General features: G+C 45.1%; 1 protein-coding gene across 1 annotated transcript in view; it reads right to left on the bottom strand.

Moving 5' to 3' along the window:
- Positions 1-202: 202 nt before the first annotated feature.
- The window catches only part of MISP3 (MISP family member 3), a 34,646-nt gene continuing 9,236 nt past the window's right edge, over positions 203-25,612 (bottom strand). Inside the window, exons 3-6 of the mRNA XM_088474021.1 lie at positions 23,393-25,290; positions 17,104-17,694; positions 14,282-14,361; positions 203-528 (exon numbers count right to left, since the gene is read on the bottom strand). Of these exons, the coding sequence (XP_088330147.1) occupies positions 439-528; positions 14,282-14,361; positions 17,104-17,694; positions 23,393-25,271 (2,640 nt within the window). The 5' untranslated portion in view covers positions 25,272-25,290 and the 3' untranslated portion in view covers positions 203-438. The remainder of the gene's footprint in view (positions 529-14,281; positions 14,362-17,103; positions 17,695-23,392; positions 25,291-25,612) is intronic.

Raw genomic sequence — 25,612 nt, forward strand, 5'->3', positions numbered from 1 at the left:
TGATCTAACACATTACTGAGATGAAATGCGATTGCGGTCCTCGCGCAGGTCAGAGGGACGCTCACTAAGTGTAACAGATTGCCTATCGCTGTCTTAATAGATACTTGTACTGGACACTTCGCCCAATATGAGCACCCTCTGTGACAGGACAGCTGCTCACACACCCTTGTACAACTAGTCATAACTCATCATTTCGTGTATGTCAGAGCAGTCACATTTTCTATCATTTATTACAAATAATTTATACAGGTTACAAAAGCTTGATTGGCAGATTAGATTCTGATCACAAGATGTATGAGGCTCAGCCGGTCTTCTGATGTCATTTCAAGCGCTGAGGTGAGGAGGAGGAAGATGGCAGTCCGATATTCAGTGAGAAGAGAGGTAGGGAAATCTCGTCCAAATGTCACAAGTCCTGAGAGTCCTCATTTCCTCCTCTCCCTACTCATCCTCCAGAGGATTCGGGGTGCCGGCCTCCCAGCTCCGGATCAGAGCACTGCGCTGCCGCCGAGTGTAAGGACTGTCCGATACCTAATCGTAAGCACACAAGACAAGTGTATCTGAGTGAGGGGGAGACACTTCTGTATACAGCTGTGATAAACAGTATCTGTGGCGCCAAGTGATGCCAGAAAGGGACAAAGATGACCACATCTTCCGTTACAGCGGCCATTTTAGGACTCACATAATCCAAGCCAGAGAGTGACAACGTAAGAACCATATTTCACTCACCCTCATACAGAGAGCAATTCATGTTTCACTCCCCACTCCTCCGCCCACGTTACATCCAGAGAATACACTACCCACAAGTACAACAACCACCCTCCACCCAAACATGCTCCATTACCAACCCTGTGCACAAGCAGCCTGACACAAATAAAGCCCTCTCACAAGTCTACCGATAGCGGTGCAACTACTGCTGTGGAAGACCATGTAGCTACTATGGTGGACGGCCATGAGGGCGTGGTGGGGCCCAGTCATTGCCGTCCATCAGCTCCATCCAGAGCTCCCCATTCTTCTGACGGGAAGACCAAACATGGCTGTATTGCACATTTTCCAGCCCACTCCAATAAGTGCTGAGTAGTAATGCATTACTGGGCCTGTCGGATCCCTAATAAAATATAGCCAAGGGGCCGGTGACTGCACGTTAGGACCATGCCTGCAGTTTTGTGCTTTACCTAATGATCTCTAGTCTCTTTCCCAATGCATATAGAGTTTCCACTTGGAGCTGAAATGTATGTACACACAGCATAGGTACAGAACAGCCATCCTACTATAAAAAATATATAATATAAAAAAATATACATAACACTATCAACATATACCCCAACTTATAAATAATAATTTTACCTTATGGTGCGTACACACGGTACGATAAAAATGCACGATATTGACCATATCGTTATTGTTCAGATCATTAATTTTTTGGTGCCCAACAACTAGCGATGCGCGGGCATGTATGGTCGATAACAATATCGACCATCGCCCGTGCATGCAGGCCAACCTGGTTGATATTGACCAGGTTACATAGGGACCCGCGATCGTTGATCACGGGTCGCTGGCCCATCGGTGGGTTGGTGGTGTGCTGGATGAATGATGACGATCATCCAGCACACCGGAAAAGTGTAGGACGATCAGTCAGCGATATCGTTATCGCTGACTGATCGTACTGTGTGTACGCACCATTAGAGTACGTGACTGTCACCAATATGGATGTTAGTGATGCCATATTGTAATTGTGCTCAGTGTAACAGCAGGAGAATCTGTATATGAATGATAAGACCGAAGCCTATTCTGTAAGTCACAATCCTTATTGTCACTTGCCAGGGAATAATAATAATATATAATGACAAACTGGTAGCAGCGCTAGCCCAACACTCCCTTAACAAATACCCATTGATTAGCAATGTCTCATGGCAGCTCATTAATAAATAGAATGTAATATAAGCTGAAAATGTTATTCACATATCCCAGTGCAAATATGTACCCTACTAGAATAAATATACCCCTATCCATTTTTACCAGCTATATAAGTTTCCTATACATAGCCTATGACAAATATAAACTTATACAATGATAAAAAAGTGGCCACTAATACAAATAAGTCTAAATAAAAAAACCAAACACACAATTATATTAAATCTCATGTAGAATTCACAGAATGGCGAGTATAGGGATGGACATCGGAAGCCAATCATCGAATGGTGGGACAGGCTTCAGTCATTGAATGTTCTGATGCCATGGTAGCTAGCCATCATATCAGAAGCATTCTATGGAAATGTCATCGCGATGGTTTGCACATGCGCATTAATCCAGAGTTGTGCTTGTGCAGGGCGGCCGGAGTCGGACCTTCTCTTTGTCACTAAGGAGCTCATTCAGACCCGCTCGCTAAGATGCATACACTCCCTCCCTGCTGCCGATGGTATGCAGTGTGTATGCATTGTGCATACCTTAGCGAAAGTTCACAATGTGTTCGCTCGCTGCGCATAGACAGCCCAGCAGAGTGAGTGACAAGGGAAGCCGTGTGTAGGTGGTAACGGGCTGGCCATTAAAAACGGGGGAGTGGAGGTAAAAGTGCAGGCGTGCCTGAGCATCTCAACGGCATTATAGAGGTGTGCATAATTAAAAGACAGCATCATAGTACACGTCACCTGGCTTGTTTTTACACTGAAGTGCTCGCAGTGCTTGCGGCAGGGTATGGTCAACCTCAAGCGTTGCGATCGCATCTGATGTACCGATGGTTGCATACACTTCCTGCACATGGACGTGCACAAGTGGGTGTCTTAAGACAGGCTGGTGGGTGTCTGCAGGGCCGCAACTAGGGGGGGCTAGAGGTGCACGTGCACCGGGTGGGGATTGCGGGGGGGGGGGGTGAAAAAAGATGACTCGGCCATCCGTCGGCCATCCGAAAATGGCCGCCCGCCAAAGAGGAGACAAATGCTAGAGGTCCTTACTGGACCTCTAGTGTCTGTCTCCTCCTTGGCGGCGGCCATTTTTGGATGGCCGTTTTCAGCAGATTCCATGCGGACTAGGCTGAAAACGGCCATCCAAAAATGGCCGCCGCCAAGGAAGAGACAGATGCTAAAGGTCCTACTGGACCTCTAGTGTCTGTTAGCAGAGCGCAATGCACACAGCGTTCCCGGAGGTGCCGGGAACGCTGGCGCTGCCGGGAGAAGATGCTGAAAGCTGCATCTTCTCCCGTGAAATCCCCTGGCAATGAGCATAAACCTCCCTGGAAACTAGCATAAACCCCCCTTAACACGAGCATAAACCCACCTGGAAACGAGCATATAACCCCTGGCAACGAGCATGAAAACCCCATGGCAACGAGCATGAAAACCCCATGGCAACGAGCAGGTAATTTTAAAGTAACTAGAAGCCTAAATATGTAAGTGGCACTTTGGTAATAGGCATTACAGTGTGTGGCATAATGTGTAATGGATTACCACTATGTTTATTTTCAAAAGTGACGTCACTTCCTATTTCCGGCCCGGCAGCTGCAGGGGAGCCCCCCATCTGTTTTTAGGACCAATGGGGCACAGGTTAGTATGTTTGTTTTTTGTCCCTCGCTGTAGAGGATGATTGGAGCTCATCTGCAGGGAAGGGGTTAAAGCCGCAGATATAAAAAGTGACACAGTAAGGGAATGGGAGCATGCTTCAGATGCAAGAAACAGGTAGATCAGATACACAGTGATGTGTATGGTCCTATGAAATTACCCACAGCAGCAGGGAAAAAGGATACATGGTGACTTTTACAGACGACTATTCTATATTTATCTAATAAAGGAACAACGATGAAATTGGACGTATTACAGAACTATGTAACAGGTTTCAGTGAAATCCGCTCACGGGGTAATTCAGACCCGCTCGCGAGCAAAGTTCGCTCGCAAGCGTGTCGATGTGAGAATGCGCACGACGCAGGGAGCTCCGTCGTGCGCATGCGCGAGACCCGGCGAGCGACGAGAAATACGTCGCTCGGGGTCTCGCACCAAAGGGGGCGTGCTGTCGATGGTGACTGACAGCACGCCCCCTTTGGTGAGCGTGCCGGCCAGACGGAGGCGTTCCCATGGGAACGCCTACCGTCTGAGTCCGGCCCCACTGACATCAGTAATGATGTCAGTGGGAGTGATTTTGGCACTGATAGAGCCAAAATCACTCCTGGGCTTGCGGCAGCGAGACCCTACCGCAAGGGTCTCGTCGCAAGCCCGATGGTCGCGACCATCATCATGGACGCTCGCATAAGCTGTGGGTGGTAACCCACAGCTATGCGAGCGTCCAAAAGGCCGCTCCACATTTAAATAGGACGGCCCTGATTCAGAGCGAGCGTTCTGCTCTGAATCAGGGCCACATTTCAAAGTGACACTAGAGGTGAATTTTCAGGACATAAAATAGAGAACTTTTTAAGATGACAGTTTCTTAAGGTGCCTGTCCATTACCAGAGTTTGTGAACAATCCGACCAAAACCAGGAGGTTTTGGTCGGATTGTTCACAAAGTCGGGTAATGGATAGCCGGCAAGGACCAGCGATGTAGACATAGACCCTGAGAAGCCATATCTCATCTTACAGAAGCAGAAGCCAACAGCTGGACAAAGTGACTAAAGAAGAAATAAGGGGTCAGTTGAGAACTGATGTAGGAATATAGCAACAACTGTTATGTTATAAATGTAAAGATATTTTATACTGTACACTACTACACCATGACATGTATACACAGCACAGTCATATCCTCCTCTTACCCCATCTCCTCCTCTTACACTACACCAAGACATGTATACACAGCACAAGTACAATACAGTCCAGACATCTCCTTTACACTACACCAAGACATGTATACACAGCACAAGTACAATACAGTCATGTCCTCCTCTTACACCAAGACATGTATACACAGCACAATACAGTCCAGACATCTCCTTTTACACTACACCAAGACATGTATACACAGCACAAGTACAGTACAATCCAGACATCTCCTTTTACACTACACCAAGACATGTATACACAGCACAAGTACAATACAGTCATCTCCTTTTACACTACACCAAGGCATGTATACACAGCACAAGTACAGTACAGTCATCTCCTTTTACACTACACCAAGGCATGTATACACAGCACAAGTACAGTACAGTCATCTCCTTTTACACTACACCAAGACATGTATACACAGCACAAGTACAGTACAGTCATCTCCTTTTACACTACACCAAGACATGTATACACAGCACAAGTACAGTACAGTCATCTCCTTTTACACTACACCAAGGCATGTATACACAGCACAAGTACAATACAGTCATCTCCTTTACACTACACCAAGACATGTATATACAGCACAAGTACAGTACAGTCATCTCCTTTTACACTACACCAAGGCATGTATACACAGCACAAGTACAGTCCAGACATCTCCTTTTACCCTACACCAAGACATGTATATACAGCACAAGTACAGTACAATCCAGACATCTCCTTTACACTACATCAAGACATGTATACACAGCACAAGTACAGTACAGTCATCTCCTTTTACACTACACCAAGACATGTATACACAGCACAAGTACAGTACAATCCAGACATCTCCTTTACACTACACCAAGACATGTATACACAGCACAAGTACAGTACAATCCAGACATCTCCTTTACACTACACCAAGACATGTATACACAGCACAAGTACAGTACAATCCAGACATCTCCTTTACACTACACCAAGACATGTATACACAGCACAAGTACAGTACAGTCATCTCCTTTTACACTACACCAAGACATGTATACACAGCACAAGTACAGTACAGTCATCTCCTTTTACACTACACCAAGACATGTATACACAGCACAAGTACAATACAGTCCAGACATCTCCTTTTACCCTACACCAAGACATGTATACACAGCACAAGTACAGTACAATCCAGACATCTCCTTTTACACTACACCAAGACATGTATACACAGCACAAGTACAATACAGTCATCTCCTTTTACACTACACCAAGGCATGTATACACAGCACAAGTACAGTACAGTCATCTCCTTTTACACTACACCAAGACATGTATACACAGCACAAGTACAGTACAGTCATCTCCTTTTACACTACACCAAGGCATGTATACACAGCACAAGTACAATACAGTCATGTCCTCCTCTTACACCAAGACATGTATACACAGCACAAGTACAGTACAGTCATCTCCTTTTACACTACACCAAGACATGTATACACAGCACAAGTACAGTACAGTCATCTCCTTTTACACTACACCAAGACATGTATACACAGCACAAGTACAGTCCAGACATCTCCTTTTACCCTACACCAAGACATGTATACACAGCACAAGTACAGTACAATCCAGACATCTCCTTTTACACTACACCAAGACATGTATACACAGCACAAGTACAATACAGTCATCTCCTTTTACACTACACCAAGGCATGTATACACAGCACAAGTACAGTACAGTCATCTCCTTTTACACTACACCAAGACATGTATACACAGCACAAGTACAGTACAGTCATCTCCTTTTACACTACACCAAGGCATGTATACACAGCACAAGTACAATACAGTCATCTCCTTTACACTACACCAAGACATGTATATACAGCACAAGTACAGTACAGTCATCTCCTTTTACACTACACCAAGGCATGTATACACAGCACAAGTACAGTCCAGACATCTCCTTTTACCCTACACCAAGACATGTATATACAGCACAAGTACAGTACAATCCAGACATCTCCTTTACACTACACCAAGACATGTATACACAGCACAAGTACAGTACAGTCATCTCCTTTTACACTACACCAAGACATGTATACACAGCACAAGTACAGTACAATCCAGACATCTCCTTTACACTACACCAAGACATGTATACACAGCACAAGTACAGTACAATCCAGACATCTCCTTTACACTACACCAAGACATGTATACACAGCACAAGTACAGTACAATCCAGACATCTCCTTTACACTACACCAAGACATGTATACAGAGCACAAGTACAGTACAGTCATCTCCTTTTACACTACACCAAGACATGTATACACAGCACAAGTACAATACAGTCCAGACATCTCCTTTTACCCTACACCAAGACATGTATACACAGCACAAGTACAGTACAATCCAGACATCTCCTTTTACACTACACCAAGACATGTATACACAGCACAAGTACAATACAGTCATCTCCTTTTACACTACACCAAGGCATGTATACACAGCACAAGTACAGTACAGTCATCTCCTTTTACACTACACCAAGACATGTATACACAGCACAAGTACAGTACAGTCATCTCCTTTTACACTACACCAAGGCATGTATACACAGCACAAGTACAATACAGTCATGTCCTCCTCTTACACCAAGACATGTATACACAGCACAAGTACAGTACAGTCATCTCCTTTTACACTACACCAAGACATGTATACACAGCACAAGTACAGTACAGTCATCTCCTTTTACACTACACCAAGACATGTATACACAGCACAAGTACAGTCCAGACATCTCCTTTTACCCTACACCAAGACATGTATATACAGCACAAGTACAGTACAATCCAGACATCTCCTTTTACACTACACCAAGACATGTATACACAGCACAAGTACAGTCCAGACATCTCCTTTTACCCTACACCAAGACATGTATATACAGCACAAGTACAGTACAGTCATCTCCTTTTACACTACACCAAGACATGTATACACAGCACAAGTACAGTCCAGACATCTCCTTTTACCCTACACCAAGACATGTATATACAGCACAAGTACAGTACAATCCAGACATCTCCTTTTACACTACACCAAGACATGTATACACAGCACAAGTACAGTACAGTCATCTCCTTTTACCCTACACCAAGACATGTATATACAGCACAAGTACAGTACAATCCAGACATCTCCTTTTACACTACACCAAGACATGTATACACAGCACAAGTACAGTCCAGACATCTCCTTTTACCCTACACCAAGACATGTATATACAGCACAAGTACAGTACAGTCATCTCCTTTTACACTACACCAAGACATGTATACACAGCACAAGTACAGTACAATCCAGACATCTCCTTTTACACTACACCAAGACATGTATACACAGCACAAGTACAGTACAGTCATCTCCTTTTACACTACACCAAGACATGTATATACAGCACAAGTACAGTACAGACATCTCCTTTACACTACACCAAGACATGTATATACAGCACAAGTACAGTACAGTCATCTCCTTTTACACTACACCAAGACATGTATACACAGCACAAGTACAGTACAATCCAGACATCTCCTTTTACACTACACCAAGACATGTATACACAGCACAAGTACAATACAGTCATGTCCTCCTCTTACACCAAGACATGTATACACAGCACAATACAGTCCAGACATCTCCTTTTACACTACACCAAGACATGTATACACAGCACAATACAGTCCAGACATCTCCTTTTACACTACACCAAGACATGTATACACAGCACAAGTACAGTACAGTCCAGACATCTCCTTTTACACTACACCAAGACATGTATACACAGCACAAGTACAGTACAGTCATCTCCTTTTACACTACACCAAGGCATGTATACACAGCACAAGTACAGTACAGTCATCTCCTTTTACACTACACCAAGACATGTATACACAGCACAAGTACAGTACAGTCATCTCCTTTTACCCTACACCAAGACATGTATATACAGCACAAGTACAGTACAATCCAGACATCTCCTTTTACACTACACCAAGACATGTATACACAGCACAAGTACAGTACAGTCATCTCCTTTTACACTACACCAAGACATGTATACACAGCACAAGTACAGTACAATCCAGACATCTCCTTTTACACTACACCAAGACATGTATACACAGCACAAGTACAATACAGTCATCTCCTTTTACACTACACCAAGACATGTATATACAGCACAAGTACAGTACAGACATCTCCTTTACACTACACCAAGACATGTATACACAGCACAAGTACAATACAGTCATGTCCTCCTCTTACACCAAGACATGTATACACAGCACAATACAGTCCAGACATCTCCTTTTACACTACACCAAGACATGTATACACAGCACAAGTACAGTACAGTCCAGACATCTCCTTTTACACTACACCAAGACATGTATACACAGCACAAGTACAGTACAGTCATCTCCTTTTACACTACACCAAGGCATGTATACACAGCACAAGTACAGTCCAGACATCTCCTTTTACACTACACCAAGACATGTATATACAGCACAAGTACAGTACAATCCAGACATCTCCTTTTACACTACACCAAGACATGTATACACAGCACAAGTACAGTCCAGACATCTCCTTTTACACTACACCAAGACATGTATATACAGCACAAGTACAGTCCAGACATCTCCTTTTACACTACACCAAGACATGTATACACAGCACAAGTACAGTACAGTCATCTCCTTTTACACTACACCAAGACATGTATACACAGCACAAGTACAGTACAATCCAGACATCTCCTTTTACACTACACCAAGACATGTATACACAGCACAAGTACAGTACAGACATCTCCTTTTACACTACACCAAGACATGTATACACAGCACAAGTACAGTACAGTCATCTCCTTTTACACTACACCAAGACATGTATACACAGCACAAGTACAGTCCAGACATCTCCTTTTACACTACACCAAGACATGTATACACAGCACAAGTACAGTACAGTCATCTCCTTTTACACTACACCAAGACATGTATATACAGCACAAGTACAGTACAATCCAGACATCTCCTTTTACACTACACCAAGACATGTATACACAGCACAAGTACAGTACAGTCATCTCCTTTTACACTACACCAAGACATGTATACACAGCACAAGTACAGTACAGTCATCTCCTTTTACCCTACACCAAGACATGTATATACAGCACAAGTACAGTACAATCCAGACATCTCCTTTACACTACACCAAGACATGTATACACAGCACAAGTACAGTACAATCCAGACATCTCCTTTACACTACACCAAGACATGTATACAGAGCACAAGTACAGTACAGTCATCTCCTTTTACACTACACCAAGACATGTATACACAGCACAAGTACAGTACAGTCATCTCCTTTTACACTACACCAAGACATGTATACACAGCACAAGTACAGTACAATCCAGACATCTCCTTTACACTACACCAAGACATGTATACACAGCACAAGTACAATACAGTCCAGACATCTCCTTTTACCCTACACCAAGACATGTATATACAGCACAAGTACAGTACAATCCAGACATCTCCTTTTACACTACACCAAGACATGTATACACAGCACAAGTACAATACAGTCATCTCCTTTTACACTACACCAAGGCATGTATACACAGCACAAGTACAGTACAGTCATCTCCTTTTACACTACACCAAGACATGTATACACAGCACAAGTACAGTACAGTCATCTCCTTTTACACTACACCAAGGCATGTATACACAGCACAAGTACAATACAGTCATCTCCTTTACACTACACCAAGACATGTATATACAGCACAAGTACAGTACAGTCATCTCCTTTTACACTACACCAAGGCATGTATACACAGCACAAGTACAGTCCAGACATCTCCTTTTACCCTACACCAAGACATGTATATACAGCACAAGTACAGTACAATCCAGACATCTCCTTTACACTACACCAAGACATGTATACACAGCACAAGTACAGTACAGTCATCTCCTTTTACACTACACCAAGACATGTATACACAGCACAAGTACAGTACAATCCAGACATCTCCTTTACACTACACCAAGACATGTATACACAGCACAAGTACAGTACAATCCAGACATCTCCTTTACACTACACCAAGACATGTATACACAGCACAAGTACAGTACAATCCAGACATCTCCTTTACACTACACCAAGACATGTATACAGAGCACAAGTACAGTACAGTCATCTCCTTTTACACTACACCAAGACATGTATACACAGCACAAGTACAATACAGTCCAGACATCTCCTTTTACCCTACACCAAGACATGTATACACAGCACAAGTACAGTACAATCCAGACATCTCCTTTTACACTACACCAAGACATGTATACACAGCACAAGTACAATACAGTCATCTCCTTTTACACTACACCAAGGCATGTATACACAGCACAAGTACAGTACAGTCATCTCCTTTTACACTACACAAAGACATGTATACACAGCACAAGTACAGTACAGTCATCTCCTTTTACACTACACCAAGGCATGTATACACAGCACAAGTACAATACAGTCATGTCCTCCTCTTACACCAAGACATGTATACACAGCACAAGTACAGTACAGTCATCTCCTTTTACACTACACCAAGACATGTATACACAGCACAAGTACAGTACAGACATCTCCTTTTACCCTACACCAAGACATGTATATACAGCACAAGTACAGTACAATCCAGACATCTCCTTTTACACTACACCAAGACATGTATACACAGCACAAGTACAGTCCAGACATCTCCTTTTACCCTACACCAAGACATGTATATACAGCACAAGTACAGTACAGTCATCTCCTTTTACACTACACCAAGACATGTATACACAGCACAAGTACAGTCCAGACATCTCCTTTTACCCTACACCAAGACATGTATATACAGCACAAGTACAGTACAATCCAGACATCTCCTTTTACACTACACCAAGACATGTATACACAGCACAAGTACAGTACAGTCATCTCCTTTTACCCTACACCAAGACATGTATATACAGCACAAGTACAGTACAATCCAGACATCTCCTTTTACACTACACCAAGACATGTATACACAGCACAAGTACAGTCCAGACATCTCCTTTTACCCTACACCAAGACATGTATATACAGCACAAGTACAGTACAGTCATCTCCTTTTACACTACACCAAGACATGTATACACAGCACAAGTACAGTACAATCCAGACATCTCCTTTTACACTACACCAAGACATGTATACACAGCACAAGTACAGTACAGTCATCTCCTTTTACACTACACCAAGACATGTATATACAGCACAAGTACAGTACAGACATCTCCTTTACACTACACCAAGACATGTATATACAGCACAAGTACAGTACAGTCATCTCCTTTTACACTACACCAAGACATGTATACACAGCACAAGTACAGTACAATCCAGACATCTCCTTTTACACTACACCAAGACATGTATACACAGCACAAGTACAATACAGTCATGTCCTCCTCTTACACCAAGACATGTATACACAGCACAATACAGTCCAGACATCTCCTTTTACACTACACCAAGACATGTATACACAGCACAATACAGTCCAGACATCTCCTTTTACACTACACCAAGACATGTATACACAGCACAAGTACAGTACAGTCCAGACATCTCCTTTTACACTACACCAAGACATGTATACACAGCACAAGTACAGTACAGTCATCTCCTTTTACACTACACCAAGGCATGTATACACAGCACAAGTACAGTACAGTCATCTCCTTTTACACTACACCAAGACATGTATACACAGCACAAGTACAGTACAGTCATCTCCTTTTACCCTACACCAAGACATGTATATACAGCACAAGTACAGTACAATCCAGACATCTCCTTTTACACTACACCAAGACATGTATACACAGCACAAGTACAGTACAGTCATCTCCTTTTACACTACACCAAGACATGTATACACAGCACAAGTACAGTACAATCCAGACATCTCCTTTTACACTACACCAAGACATGTATACACAGCACAAGTACAATACAGTCATCTCCTTTTACACTACACCAAGACATGTATATACAGCACAAGTACAGTACAGACATCTCCTTTACACTACACCAAGACATGTATACACAGCACAAGTACAATACAGTCATGTCCTCCTCTTACACCAAGACATGTATACACAGCACAATACAGTCCAGACATCTCCTTTTACACTACACCAAGACATGTATACACAGCACAAGTACAGTACAGTCCAGACATCTCCTTTTACACTACACCAAGACATGTATACACAGCACAAGTACAGTACAGTCATCTCCTTTTACACTACACCAAGGCATGTATACACAGCACAAGTACAGTCCAGACATCTCCTTTTACACTACACCAAGACATGTATATACAGCACAAGTACAGTACAATCCAGACATCTCCTTTTACACTACACCAAGACATGTATACACAGCACAAGTACAGTCCAGACATCTCCTTTTACACTACACCAAGACATGTATATACAGCACAAGTACAGTCCAGACATCTCCTTTTACACTACACCAAGACATGTATACACAGCACAAGTACAGTACAGTCATCTCCTTTTACACTACACCAAGACATGTATACACAGCACAAGTACAGTACAGACATCTCCTTTTACACTACACCAAGACATGTATACACAGCACAAGTACAGTACAGTCATCTCCTTTTACACTACACCAAGACATGTATACACAGCACAAGTACAGTCCAGACATCTCCTTTTACACTACACCAAGACATGTATACACAGCACAAGTACAGTACAGTCATCTCCTTTTACACTACACCAAGACATGTATATACAGCACAAGTACAGTACAATCCAGACATCTCCTTTTACACTACACCAAGACATGTATACACAGCACAAGTACAGTACAGTCATCTCCTTTTACACTACACCAAGACATGTATACACAGCACAAGTACAGTACAATCCAGACATCTCCTTTTACACTACACCAAGACATGTATACACAGCACAAGTACAGTACAATCCAGACATCTCCTTTTACACTACACCAAGACATGTATACACAGCACAAGTACAGTCCAGACATCTCCTTTTACACTACACCAAGACATGTATACACAGCACAAGTACAGTACAGACATCTCCTTTTACACTACACCAAGACATGTATACACAGCACAAGTACAGTCCAGACATCTCCTTTTACACTACACCAAGACATGTATACACAGCACAAGTACAGTACAGTCATCTCCTTTTACACTACACCAAGACATGTATACACAGCACAAGTACAATACAGTCATCTCCTTTTACACTACACCAAGACATGTATATACAGCACAAGTACAGTCCAGACATCTCCTTTTACAGTCCCTCCACCACTACACTGTGCTTTACCTGCTCTTGTTGTTGTCCGTTGGTAATGACGCCTGTGTTCGGAGGCCAGTTTACATCTAATCTTCTCCAATTTGGTCGCTCTGAAACACAAAATATCAATAACCTCTGTTAAATAACTGTGTCAAAACGATTAATATTGTATAAATACTAATATATATAGCTCAGTCATATTTAAAAAAAAAAAAGCTTAACCGGCATTTACTCATGACAGATTCCCTCCTACGCTGGCCGCAGTGTGGCGGATCCAATATGGCCACCATCGAATCAAGGCATTGCGTCATGAGGGGCAGGGCCTAATGAACCGAGGTGCCCGCCCCAGGGGCGTTTCTAGAGAGGAGGGGGCCCGTGTGCAGTCTCCGACACGGGCCCCCTCTGTCTGGCGGCCAGCAGCGCACTGAACGACTCTGGGCACTAGAGTACGCCCAGAGTCTATAGAATATGTGCAGGTCACCGGGAAAATGGCCGCGATGGCCATTTTCCCTGTACTGCGCCTACGACGGGAAAATGGTCGCGGTGGCCATTTTCCAGTCGTTTTTACAGCGCCGGACCCCCGCGCCGATGTGGGACCCCCCGGAGAGGTAAGTAGTACTATGGGTGCAGGGTGTGCGGTGCGGGGCCCCCCTGCACCCAGGGGCTTGTGTGCCCAGCACCCATTATAGATACGCCCCTGGCCAGCCCCCATTAGCAACATGCAGCTGCTACTATTGTCAAGAAAGTTTAGATTTATTAACAGTAAAATTCTTCTAACAAGATGGAAAAGTGCTAATTATTTCACCATCACAATGGCTCAAAAGGACAGTACATTCATATTTTATCTGCTTCTCCAGTAAGTAACATACATATGACAATATAATGATTTATTGTACTAGAACTCACTAGGATCATCCTCCGATGATTCTCCGCTGGTTATATAGGGTGAATGCAGCGAGGCACAGTGATATGTAGCCTGGGTCCTGCTTGGTCCAGCACAATATAAGTCTATATCACACCTGCTGGGAAGGTGTGCAGTTCTTAGCTGAAAGCCCTGTATTGCTGCTATAGGGAGGGCTGAGGGTTACTTTAAGCTCTTTACCCATCTTGTGCAGTTTTTATATGCAGGTGTCTGCAGTGTATAATCGGGAGGTGGGGCGGTACAGGAAGGGTTACTACAGACCTGACCTCAGGTGATCGGACAGCACTGGCTCTCTCTGCTTGGAAATGCTGATTACAGTCAGAGGAAGGGCAAAGTTCTCCATTTGGCTACTACTTAAGCTCAGTCCATGTTACAGGGGCTGCAGCCGTCCTCCGTCACTGTCCCACTGCTCGCACAGCTCCGTTGCCTCAAACAGACCTCTGCACTCCCCTCACTGAGGTGCCGGCTCCTGTACTCAGATATGGCTCCACACTTGTAGCCCCCACTTCAGAGTGCAGGTCCGCTTCCTCGCACCTTCTCTCCAGAGTCCCCTGCGCAGGTCTGCTCCCTCAGACTGCCACCTCAGGACTGCCTGTAACCTGCCCTAACTGCCCACCTCAGCCACCTGCCGCTGGTTCCGTCATGTTACCTGCTGCTGCTCACCAGTGCATTACTCACTACTCTCTTCCCCTGTTGGCTTTGGGTTACCCCAACATAGTAAATATGCAACAATAATTTATATATACACACATACATACATACATATATCTCACATAGGACCCAGCATCAGTAAGTAGGGTCTGGGGTACCACAAGTGTAAGTATGTATGTGCGCTGTTTTAGTGTGTATGTATGCGTATGTATTTATGTGTATGTCGTGGTGGGTGTATGTATGCGTATATACAGTATGTATTTATGTGTATGTCGTGGTGGGTGTATACTGTATATGTGGTAGTGTGTAGGTTATATATAATAAATACATGTGATGTTTACTATAGGCATATTTATAGTGTGTGCAGGGTGTGCGGGGCACACGGGCACCTTGGTCCAGGGGGGGCCCATACCGCACACCCTGCACCCATATTATACTTACCTCTCCGGAGTCCCACGTCGGCGCAGGTTTCTGCGCCGTAATAAACGGCTGGAAAATGCGCAGTACAGGAAAAATGGCCGCCGCGGTGACCTGCGTTATAGACTCTGGGCACACTCTAGTGCCGTACCGCTCAGTGTGCTGATGGCCAGAGAGGAGGGGGCCTGAGATAGAGACAGACAGACACCGATCCCCGGAAATCCCGTGTAATTATTAGACATGGGGAACACATGGTAATGTACTAAACTTCCACTTTACACCATTCTGTGTTTCTACTTCTAATTTACTCCAATTTCCATCACAATTTCCTGCTATTTCAGAACCCCTTACATTTTATTAGGCGTTTACATTTTATTTGCAGAGCCCCTCACGGTGCTGTTAATAACATCGGGGTCGTTAAAACGCCGGCAATGGACCGGCACGTCGAACCCTCCGCAGCCCGACTCGACCCTGATTCGCCAAACTTTGCTCGCTGCCCTATGGGGCTGCGAGCAAAATTTGGCGAATCCGGGCTGCCGTAAAGTGCGGCCACTGCCGCGACGACTCGCACCGAATAGGATTGACCCCATGACCTCAGAGCAAGATAGAACTAGTAAGAGACGTACAGTAGCTATGACGGCAGTGTTATTTAGCAGAGCCAGCCATTTTGTCAGCTGAACCAATATGCATGAGCATGCAACCTATCAAATTTGCGTGAACTGGCAGCATCAAAGAGGTAGCAGTCACTAGTTCTTAGTGACTAGGCGGCATACCAGCTCAGCCCACAAAATGGCCACTTCCACTTTGTGGAGGTGATGGATGCACTGAAATTACACAGCACAAGTTATGTTCATGCTCTCACCTGGCTGGTAGATCCCGCTTTGGAAATCACTTCTGCTCTCAGGTTCCTTCTGTGCAGTCTCCACGTCACTGTCGTCTCTCCCATACACACTATTCCTCTGTTTTCTGAGTTCTCGCTCTCTCTCCTGCACTTCCTCTATCTCTCTCTCCAGCAGAGAGCGTGGGCTGGGTGAACGGAGCAGCTGAAAGGGACTCCCGGGAGCAGGAATAGGTGAGTCAGCGGAGTTGGGGGGAGTGGAACCTCCAGAGTTTGCACGTGAGGCCTCTGCTGGGGGGAAACGGCGAAAATCTGCTGGTGTAGAGCGACGGGAATCTGCAGGGGCGGAGCGATGAGAATCTGCCGTGGAGGAGCTATAAGAATCTGCAGGGGCGGAGCTGAAGAAGTTTCCTGGGGCAGATCTACGGAGTAAAGAGCTGTGCTCTATGATGATGACATTGCTTCCATTAGCCTCAGTGTACGAGGGCCCTTTCTTGCCATCTATAACGGGGGCCACATAGTTGGAATCTACAGGGACCTCTGATGTTGTAACTACCAAGAACGTAGACTGTTGAGATTCATTTTGACTCTTCTTGATGGGAGGATCTGAGGACTCTGTTCAGAAAAAAAAAAATATATATATTTGACCCGATAAAAGAAACAGTAAATGCGTTTGCCTGAAAAATGGTATAGAATAAACATCTGAATTTTGTTTTCTGAATGTCAGACCATTTTCGGTGTCCTGATTTTTGCCATCTATCTGTACTTGGTAAGCAGACCCCTCCCACTTGTATCACGTCACTCAATTTTATGGTGCTGTGTGAAGTTATTTCTAAAAAGAACAGCCCTAAATATGTGGATCACCACAGCAACGCTTTATAGCATAATTTATTAGTAAATTTAATAAACATGTTTTATGGGAAATACTAAGGATCCGCAGCGTTCACAAAACAGGAGTTAGCATCTGTGTCACGCCCAGTAATGACTGGTTTCATTGCATGGTGTAATTACAGTGACAAGCAGACTAAAACAATGTAAAAATCTGTAGACTATGGCTGTAGCGGGAATTGTGATCCTTCTGCCAAGTCTACTGCACTAAATAGAGACTCTTGGGATCCGGCTCCTCGACCTGACCTTTGAAAACCTTGATCTGCCCAATTTTGGACAGCCACATACATCAAACACTTTGGTTTCCAGGGTGTATATATAATCCTTAAAGGGATATCCCTCTTCAGGTGGTTATGGCTCCTCTACACTTGGATGCAGTTGGGTGCTGCCCCATTGTACAGAGCCGTAACTAGACTTTTTGGTTCCCTGTGCTAGAAAGAGCTTTGGCGCCTCCATATTTTTCAAAAAGGGACATAATGCACCCAAAAAAGGGGCATGGCCTCATGTGGGGAAGGGTCAGTAAAGAGATAGTGGAGGCCAAGAGATGCTGGGGATAAAATAAGAGGAAGCTACAAGTGAGAATGATAATAAACAAAAAATTGACAGGCCCGAACAGCGCCCCTTGCCCTGCAGTGGCCCGTGCCATGGCACAGGTTGCACTAGCCTAGTTACGGCCCTGCCATTGTACATATATTAATAAGGTCTGAAGACAGAAAGGTTTTCCTCTCGGCCACTAAACTGCCCATAGCGGTCCCACAATTTCTTTCTATAGATAATCCGATACCTTCACATAAATACAAGCGCTGTTTACCCACAAAGCAATATAAACAAGTGCCAATGGCCAAGAAGGGTCCAGGTGGTCCGGGGAAAAGCAACAGGACGGCCTTATTTTCAGTGATCTGGCTGTTCCATAAATGCCAACATTGGAGAAATTCAGGGTCAATTTCCTCGTGGGCACCATAATCTCTACCAGCCACAAATGGACAAAGCTTGATGAATCCAGTGTTCTAGATCCCACATTATAACCAGACTACTGGATGTCACAAAACATGTTACATATGTGTAGTCCTATTCAACAGATCCTTACTCACAGAATATGCAAAATGGGAGAGATACTGATAACCGCCTCAATCATCTAAATCTAGAGAAGTGATAACTGTGCAAGTGGCCAGTCTCATAAAAGCAGGAACATTATCCAGATTTGAACCTTAAAAAATTGGAACTGTCCATGAAAATCTGTAAAATCAGGGACAATTGGCAGCAACTCTGTTTTCACTATTCTTTTTCAAGTCCCATGTCTGTAATAATGTACTGGTATTCTCCAGCACATTTGCCAAGTCCACCTTCAGACGACATTAGAAGGGACTACGCCTTCAGCTATTACCAAATTCTCAGTTGATTTGTTTATTTTCTTTGCAATTGGAAACAACACCAAATACTTTTAACTCTGTGCATGGAGTACAATCATCTAGAAGGCATCGCCGTGAACGTATGCAAGGGCGAAAGATCTTTGTGGAAGACCAAATTAACTGCAGGAGATTCCCCTTTAAATTTTGGACAGTACATATGTCTTGTAACCTTTAGCAGTAATGTGGGACCAGTCTATCTAATATCACCTTGCAATTAGCTAATGGATAAAAGAAATGGGGGAAGATCTACGAAAACCTCTAATAGTGGTGGGGTTGCCCCTAGCAACCAATTAGATTCCAGCTGACACTGTTCTAGAATGTGCAAGATAAATGATAGCTTCAAGCTGATTGGTTGCTTTTGACAGCATCATCACTTATTTTTAAGAAGTTTTAGTAAATCTACCACTTGATCGTTGCACAGATGAGTATGTACTATACTGCATTCACAGGTGGGGAAGCTGAGGTAGGTGACAGGAAAGCACAGATGAGTATGTACCGCATTCACAGGTGGGGAAGCTGAGGTAGGTGACAGGAAAGCACAGATGAGTATGTACCGCATTCACAGGTGGGGAAGCTGAGGTAGGTGACAGGAAAGCACAGATGAGTATGTACCGCATTCACAGGTGGGGAAGCTCAGATAGGTAAGCACAAGTGAGTATGTACTGCAGTCACAGGTGGGGAAGCCAAGGTAGGCGACAGGAAAGCACAGGTGAGCATGGACTGCAGTCACATGGGGAAGCTATGGTAGGGGACAGGTGGAAAACCACAGTTAAGTATGCATGCAGCCACAGGTGGGAAAGCGGAGGTAGGTGACAGGAAAGCACAGATTAGTATGTACTGCACTCACAGGTGGGGAAGCTGAGGTAGATGGGAGGTAAGTATGTACTGTAGTCCATAGGTGGACTAGCTGAGGTAGGTCGCAGTTAGGAAAGCATGTACTGCAGCCACAGATGGGGAAGCTAAGGTAGGTGACAGGAAAGTGCAGGTGAGTATGTATTGCAGTCACAGGTGGGGAAGCTAAGGTAGGTGACAGGAAAGTGCAGGTGAGTATGTATTGCAGTCACAGGTGGGGAAGTGAAGGTAAGCGCAGGTGAGTATGTACTGTACTGCAGTCACAGGTGGGGAAGTTGAGGTAGGTGACAGGTGAGTATGTACTGAAGTCATAGGTGGGGAAGCTGAGGTAGGTGACAGGTAGGAAAGCACAGGTGAGTATGTACTGAAGTCATAGGTGGGGAAGCTGAGGTAGGTGACAGGTAGGAAAGCACAGGCGAGTATGTACAGGCCCCCATTCACTAGCGACAGATTGCCGCTATTCCCTGATCCCCAGACGCCAGGGATTGGAGAAATCCAACATGTTGGATTTAACGGATTTGCCGATCACAAAATATGATCCTGATCAGCAAATTGGGCATTTTTAACAAGAGGATTTGCACCGATCCCCCTTCAGATTGGCATTTCCGGTCTGAATGTGAAATCGCTTGCTAAATGTATGGGGCCCTTACTGCAATCACAGGTAGGGAAGCTGAGGTAGGTGACAGGAAAGTACAAGTGAATATGTACTGCAGTCACAGGTGGGGAAGCTGAGGTAGGTGACAGGAAAGTACAAGTGAATATGTACTGCAGTCACAGGTGGGGAAGCTGAGGTAGGTGACAGGAAAGTACAAGTGAGTATGTACTGAAGAAGTCACAGGTGGGGAAGCTGAGGTAGATGTGAGGTAAGGAAGTACAGGGGAGCATGTACTGAAGTCACAGGTGGGGAAGTTGAGGTAAGTGACAGGAAAGCACAGGTGAGCATGGACTGCAGTCACAGGTGCAGAAGCTGAGGTAGATAGGAGGTAAGATAGCACAGGTGAGTATGTACTGAAGTCACAGATGGGGAAGCTGAGGTAGGCGACAGGAAAGCACAGGTGAGCATTTACTGTAGTCACAGGTGGCTAAGTTGAGGTAGGTGACAGGAAAGCACAGGTGAGTATGTACTGTAGTCACAGGTGGGGAAGCTGAGTTAGATGGGAAGTAAGATAGCACAGGTGAGTATGTACTGTAGTCCATAGGTGGACTAGCTGAGGTAGGTGGCAGTTAGGAAAGCATGTACTGCAGTTACAGGTGTGGAAGTTGAGGAAGTGACAGGTAAGCGCAGGTGAGTATGTACTGCAGTCACAGGTGGGAAGTTGAGGTAAGTGACAAGAGAGCACAGGTGAGCATTGACTGCAGTCACATGGGGAAGCTGAGGTAGGGGACAGGTGGAAAAGCACAGTTAAGTATGCATGCAGCCACAGGTGGAGAAGCTGAGGTAGGTGACAGGAAAGCACAAGTGAGTATGCACTAAGAACCTCATTCAGAGCCGGACGCTATTTGCGCTCGCTCGTTTAGAAAATAGGGGTGGCTATTCAAATGAACCGTTCGCTGTTTGCGGTCTGTTCACGCCTCTAGGTCTGAACGAGCGTACAAAACATGCGGTCGTTTTTTGGAAAACTACGCCCCCTGGCCGCTCGCATCCTACGTCATGTCCGCTATTTATTAGATTAATCGAGTATATCGACCAGCGTATGTACTGCTCGCTATTCTTGTGGTTGGTTTTTCCTACCGCAATCTTGCGAGCAGTTCTGACTATAAAATAACCCAGTGACGTGGTCAATAACGCTGCTGTATTAATTATGCACACCCATAAAACGCCCGTTTTGACCTTTAAGCACGCCTGCGTTCGGATCTCCACTCCCCGTTTTCAAGCACCTTCCCCTGTTACCACCCACATACGCCTCTTTCTGTCACTCAAAATAGCAGGCATTCGCTATTTAGCGAACAAACGATTTTCGGCCGCGCACTGACTGGTTCACGCATGCGTATTACGATCCGTACGCATGCGCAGTTGTGCAAACATCGCTCGGAACGAACGAGCGGCTGCTTACGAGCGGCTCTGAATCAGGCACTAAAGTCACAGGTGGGGCAGCTGAGGTAGATGTGAGGTAAGGAAGTACAGGGGAGTATGTACTGCAGTCCATAGGTTGGCTAACTGAGGTAGTTAGGAGAGCATGTACTGCAGTCAGAGGTGGTGAAGTTGAGGTAAATGACAGGAAAGCACAAATGAGTATGTAGTGCAGTCCACAGGTTGGTAAGAAGAGGTAGATGAACAGCAAAAAAGCATAGGAGAGTATGTTCAGGTCAGTGTGTAGAACAGTCTACATGTGGGCAAGACAATGTAGGTGTCAGGTGGGTAAGAACAGGCGAGTATGTAGATTAGCCCACAGGTGGGTAAGATGATATAGGTGACAGGTAGGTAAGCACAGGCCAGTATGTAGATTAGCCCACAGGTTGGTAAGCCAATGTATGCAACAGGTAGGTTGGCAAAGGTGTGTATGTAAGTTAGCCCACAGGTGGGTAAGACAACGTAGGTAAGCACAGGTGAGTATGTAGATTAGCCAAAAGGTGGGTAAGACAACGTAGGTAAGTACAGGCCAGTATGTAGCTTAGTCCACAGGTGGCTTAGCCGATGTGGGTAACAGGTAGGTAAGCATGTAGATTAGCCCACAGGTGGGTAAGCTGATGTGGGTAACAGGTAGGTAAGCACAGTATGTAGATTAGTCCACAGGTGGGTAAGTGGAGGTACAGTAGATGGAAGCTAGAAAAGCACAAGAGGGAACAATGACATCTGTGATGAGCAAGCTTAGTTATATCATGCACAATTCAATACAGAAAACAGGTCTATGGGAATTTCTAATTGTATGAGAACAGGTTAGAACAGATAGACAAGTGCTTAATTGAAGAAGTAATTGTATGTGGCTGGTAGAAGTGAACAGGTTGGGAGAGAATAACGAGAATACGTTTGAATAAGCAGGGACAGGTAGGACGGTCAGATAGGAACTGTTGTGGGAGACGATATATAGTTAGGGAGGGGCGAGGACCTGTAGCAGAATATAGACATGGGCTATTAGCTGCTGGGGTATATTACTGTATAGGGGGTGCATTACAGGTGACATGTGTGGGCAGAGATATACAGACGGTGTCAGAAAGGAACTAACCTGTGTTCAGGCTCTCGAACATCATTTTCCTCTCCTGCAACTCCTGCTGGGGCCCACGGTCATAGGTGCCCATCACTTTGCCCAGGTCCACCAGGTCTTGTTCCCTGCGCGTTTCCAGCTGGATCTCTCTTTGCATCTGTGCCCCTGCCAGCTGCCGCTCTTTGCCAGCTTGTGCCATCGGCTCCAGCGTTATGGTCTTTCTGCGCACCTCCACAAACTCTGTCTGCCCAACAGGGACACTGATCCCCCTCTCCTGGCGCAGGATCATCTCCCTCTCCATGGCCAGGCGGATCTCCCGCTCTATGGGGGTTTCGGGGCCCAGGGTTTCCCCTTCTTCCATGATCTCCCTGTCCTTCATCTCAGGTGTCCTGTGACACAGTTTTTCCTCAGTGACCGTCCCTTGCTCTGTCTCTCCTTGCTCAACCGTGTCTGCCCATACCTCCCTGCCAGTACAAATAAGAGGCGGCCACTCCTTCTCCCGGCATGCTACTGGGCTTTGTGGGTCTGCTGTCCCCTCCCTGCCAGGGTCTGATACCATATCAGGTGTCACTTTCCTCTCTGCTTTCTCGTCTGAGGCTGTTACCTGTCTGTCGGTTTCCACCTTACTTGCTGTGTCTGTCTTTTCTTCCTCACCTGAGGCACATACCTGTGCACCTGCCGCCTCTCTCAGGTCTATTACGTCTGCTTCCTCACAGGAGAGTTCTCCCTGATTATCTCCACCTGTTTCCACTCTGTTTAGCTGTTCAGGTGTATCTGTCACTTCCACTACCCCCTCTCTCCTCACCTGTGTACCCTGCTGCTCTCCTGACAGAGGTACAGTTATGTCTGTGCTTTCGTCAGACACCTGTACAGGTGCGCTTGTCTCTCTTACAGTCCCCTGTACAGCTGCACCTGCTGCCTCTGTCACCTGCTCACCTGTCGTGCTATTTGTTTCCATCCCTTGTACAATGGAATGTGTTCTCTCCTCTGTCAGCAGAACACCGGCATCTGCTGCCTCTCCAGGTATTTCTGACTGCTCACCTGTTCCCTCACCTGTACAAGCCCCCTCTTTGGTCACCTCTGTCACTATGTTTCTTACCAACATTTCTATCCACTTTTCACCTGCATCTGTTACATGTACAGGTACGTTCTCAGGTGCATCTGTTACATGTACAGGTACGTTCTCAGGTGCATCTCTGCCTGTCTCCTCAACAGGACTTGTCTCTTTACTTGTGACTTGTGGATCTGACTCGTCAGCTGTATTCTGGGGGTCTGTCACCTCACCTGACAGGAGTGGACCTGTCTCTTCACCTGTCACTTGCTCCCCTGTCTCCTTGCTGGCCACTTGTGGATCGGTCTTTTCTGCTGTCACTTGTGGATTTGTTTCCTCTGTCTCTAGCGGACGTGTCTCTTCACCTTTCACTTGTGGACCTCTCTCCTCGTCTGTCACTTGTGGACCGGTCTCCTCATCTGTCACCTGTTGACCTGTCTCCCCTAATGACAGGACCTCTATATTTGTCTCCTGGCCCGGCCTGTCTTCACAGGTCACCTCTTTTTCTTGTTCTCTAGCTGCCCCCTCTCTCTCTTCCCCCGCTCTATTCTTCTCCAATACACCCTGCCACTCGCTATCTGCCCCATCTTGCTCCACCTCTCCACTAATCTCCAGATCCCCTGTACCTGCCCCCTGCCCCTCACCACCTGTTCTCTGCCCTTCTGTACTAGATCCATTCTCTAGAGTAGCTGTGACTGGATGGGTCACTGGCTCCCCCTTGTGTTCAATGTCAGACGGACAGCAGTTGGGTAATTCACAGCCACTTGGAGGATTCACTGTCTGTTCAGTGGCATGGCTGGGGCCGATTGGTTCTTTATCAATGACATCTAATTTCTGCTCTGACGCCATTGGATGTTTCAGTTAATATCTGTGAGAAAAAAAAAAGATATTGGAATTATTAATGTTTGTAAACAATCGCTCTTTATAATCATTTTTTTTTTTTTACCCGTCATTGCTATGTAACCTCCCTTTTAGTGTTCCGTGTGGTACAAGGGGCATTTTTTTGTTGCCCCAGGCTAGCTCTCCAGGGTGTGAGCAATACCTGAGAAAAGGGTCACTGCCCATACAGGCTTTATAACAGTCACACATGTAGACACAGTTGTAAAAACAGATGCAGCAACAGTTCTTGTTGAATAATAGTTTGGGCGCCAGACCTTCTCTTATAAAGATATACTCCTTTTATTTCTCTC

Source organism: Taudactylus pleione, unplaced genomic scaffold (assembly GCF_031769625.1).
Source record: "Taudactylus pleione unplaced genomic scaffold, aTauple2 ptg000145l, whole genome shotgun sequence".
Classification (NCBI taxonomy): Eukaryota; Metazoa; Chordata; class Amphibia; order Anura; family Myobatrachidae; genus Taudactylus; species Taudactylus pleione.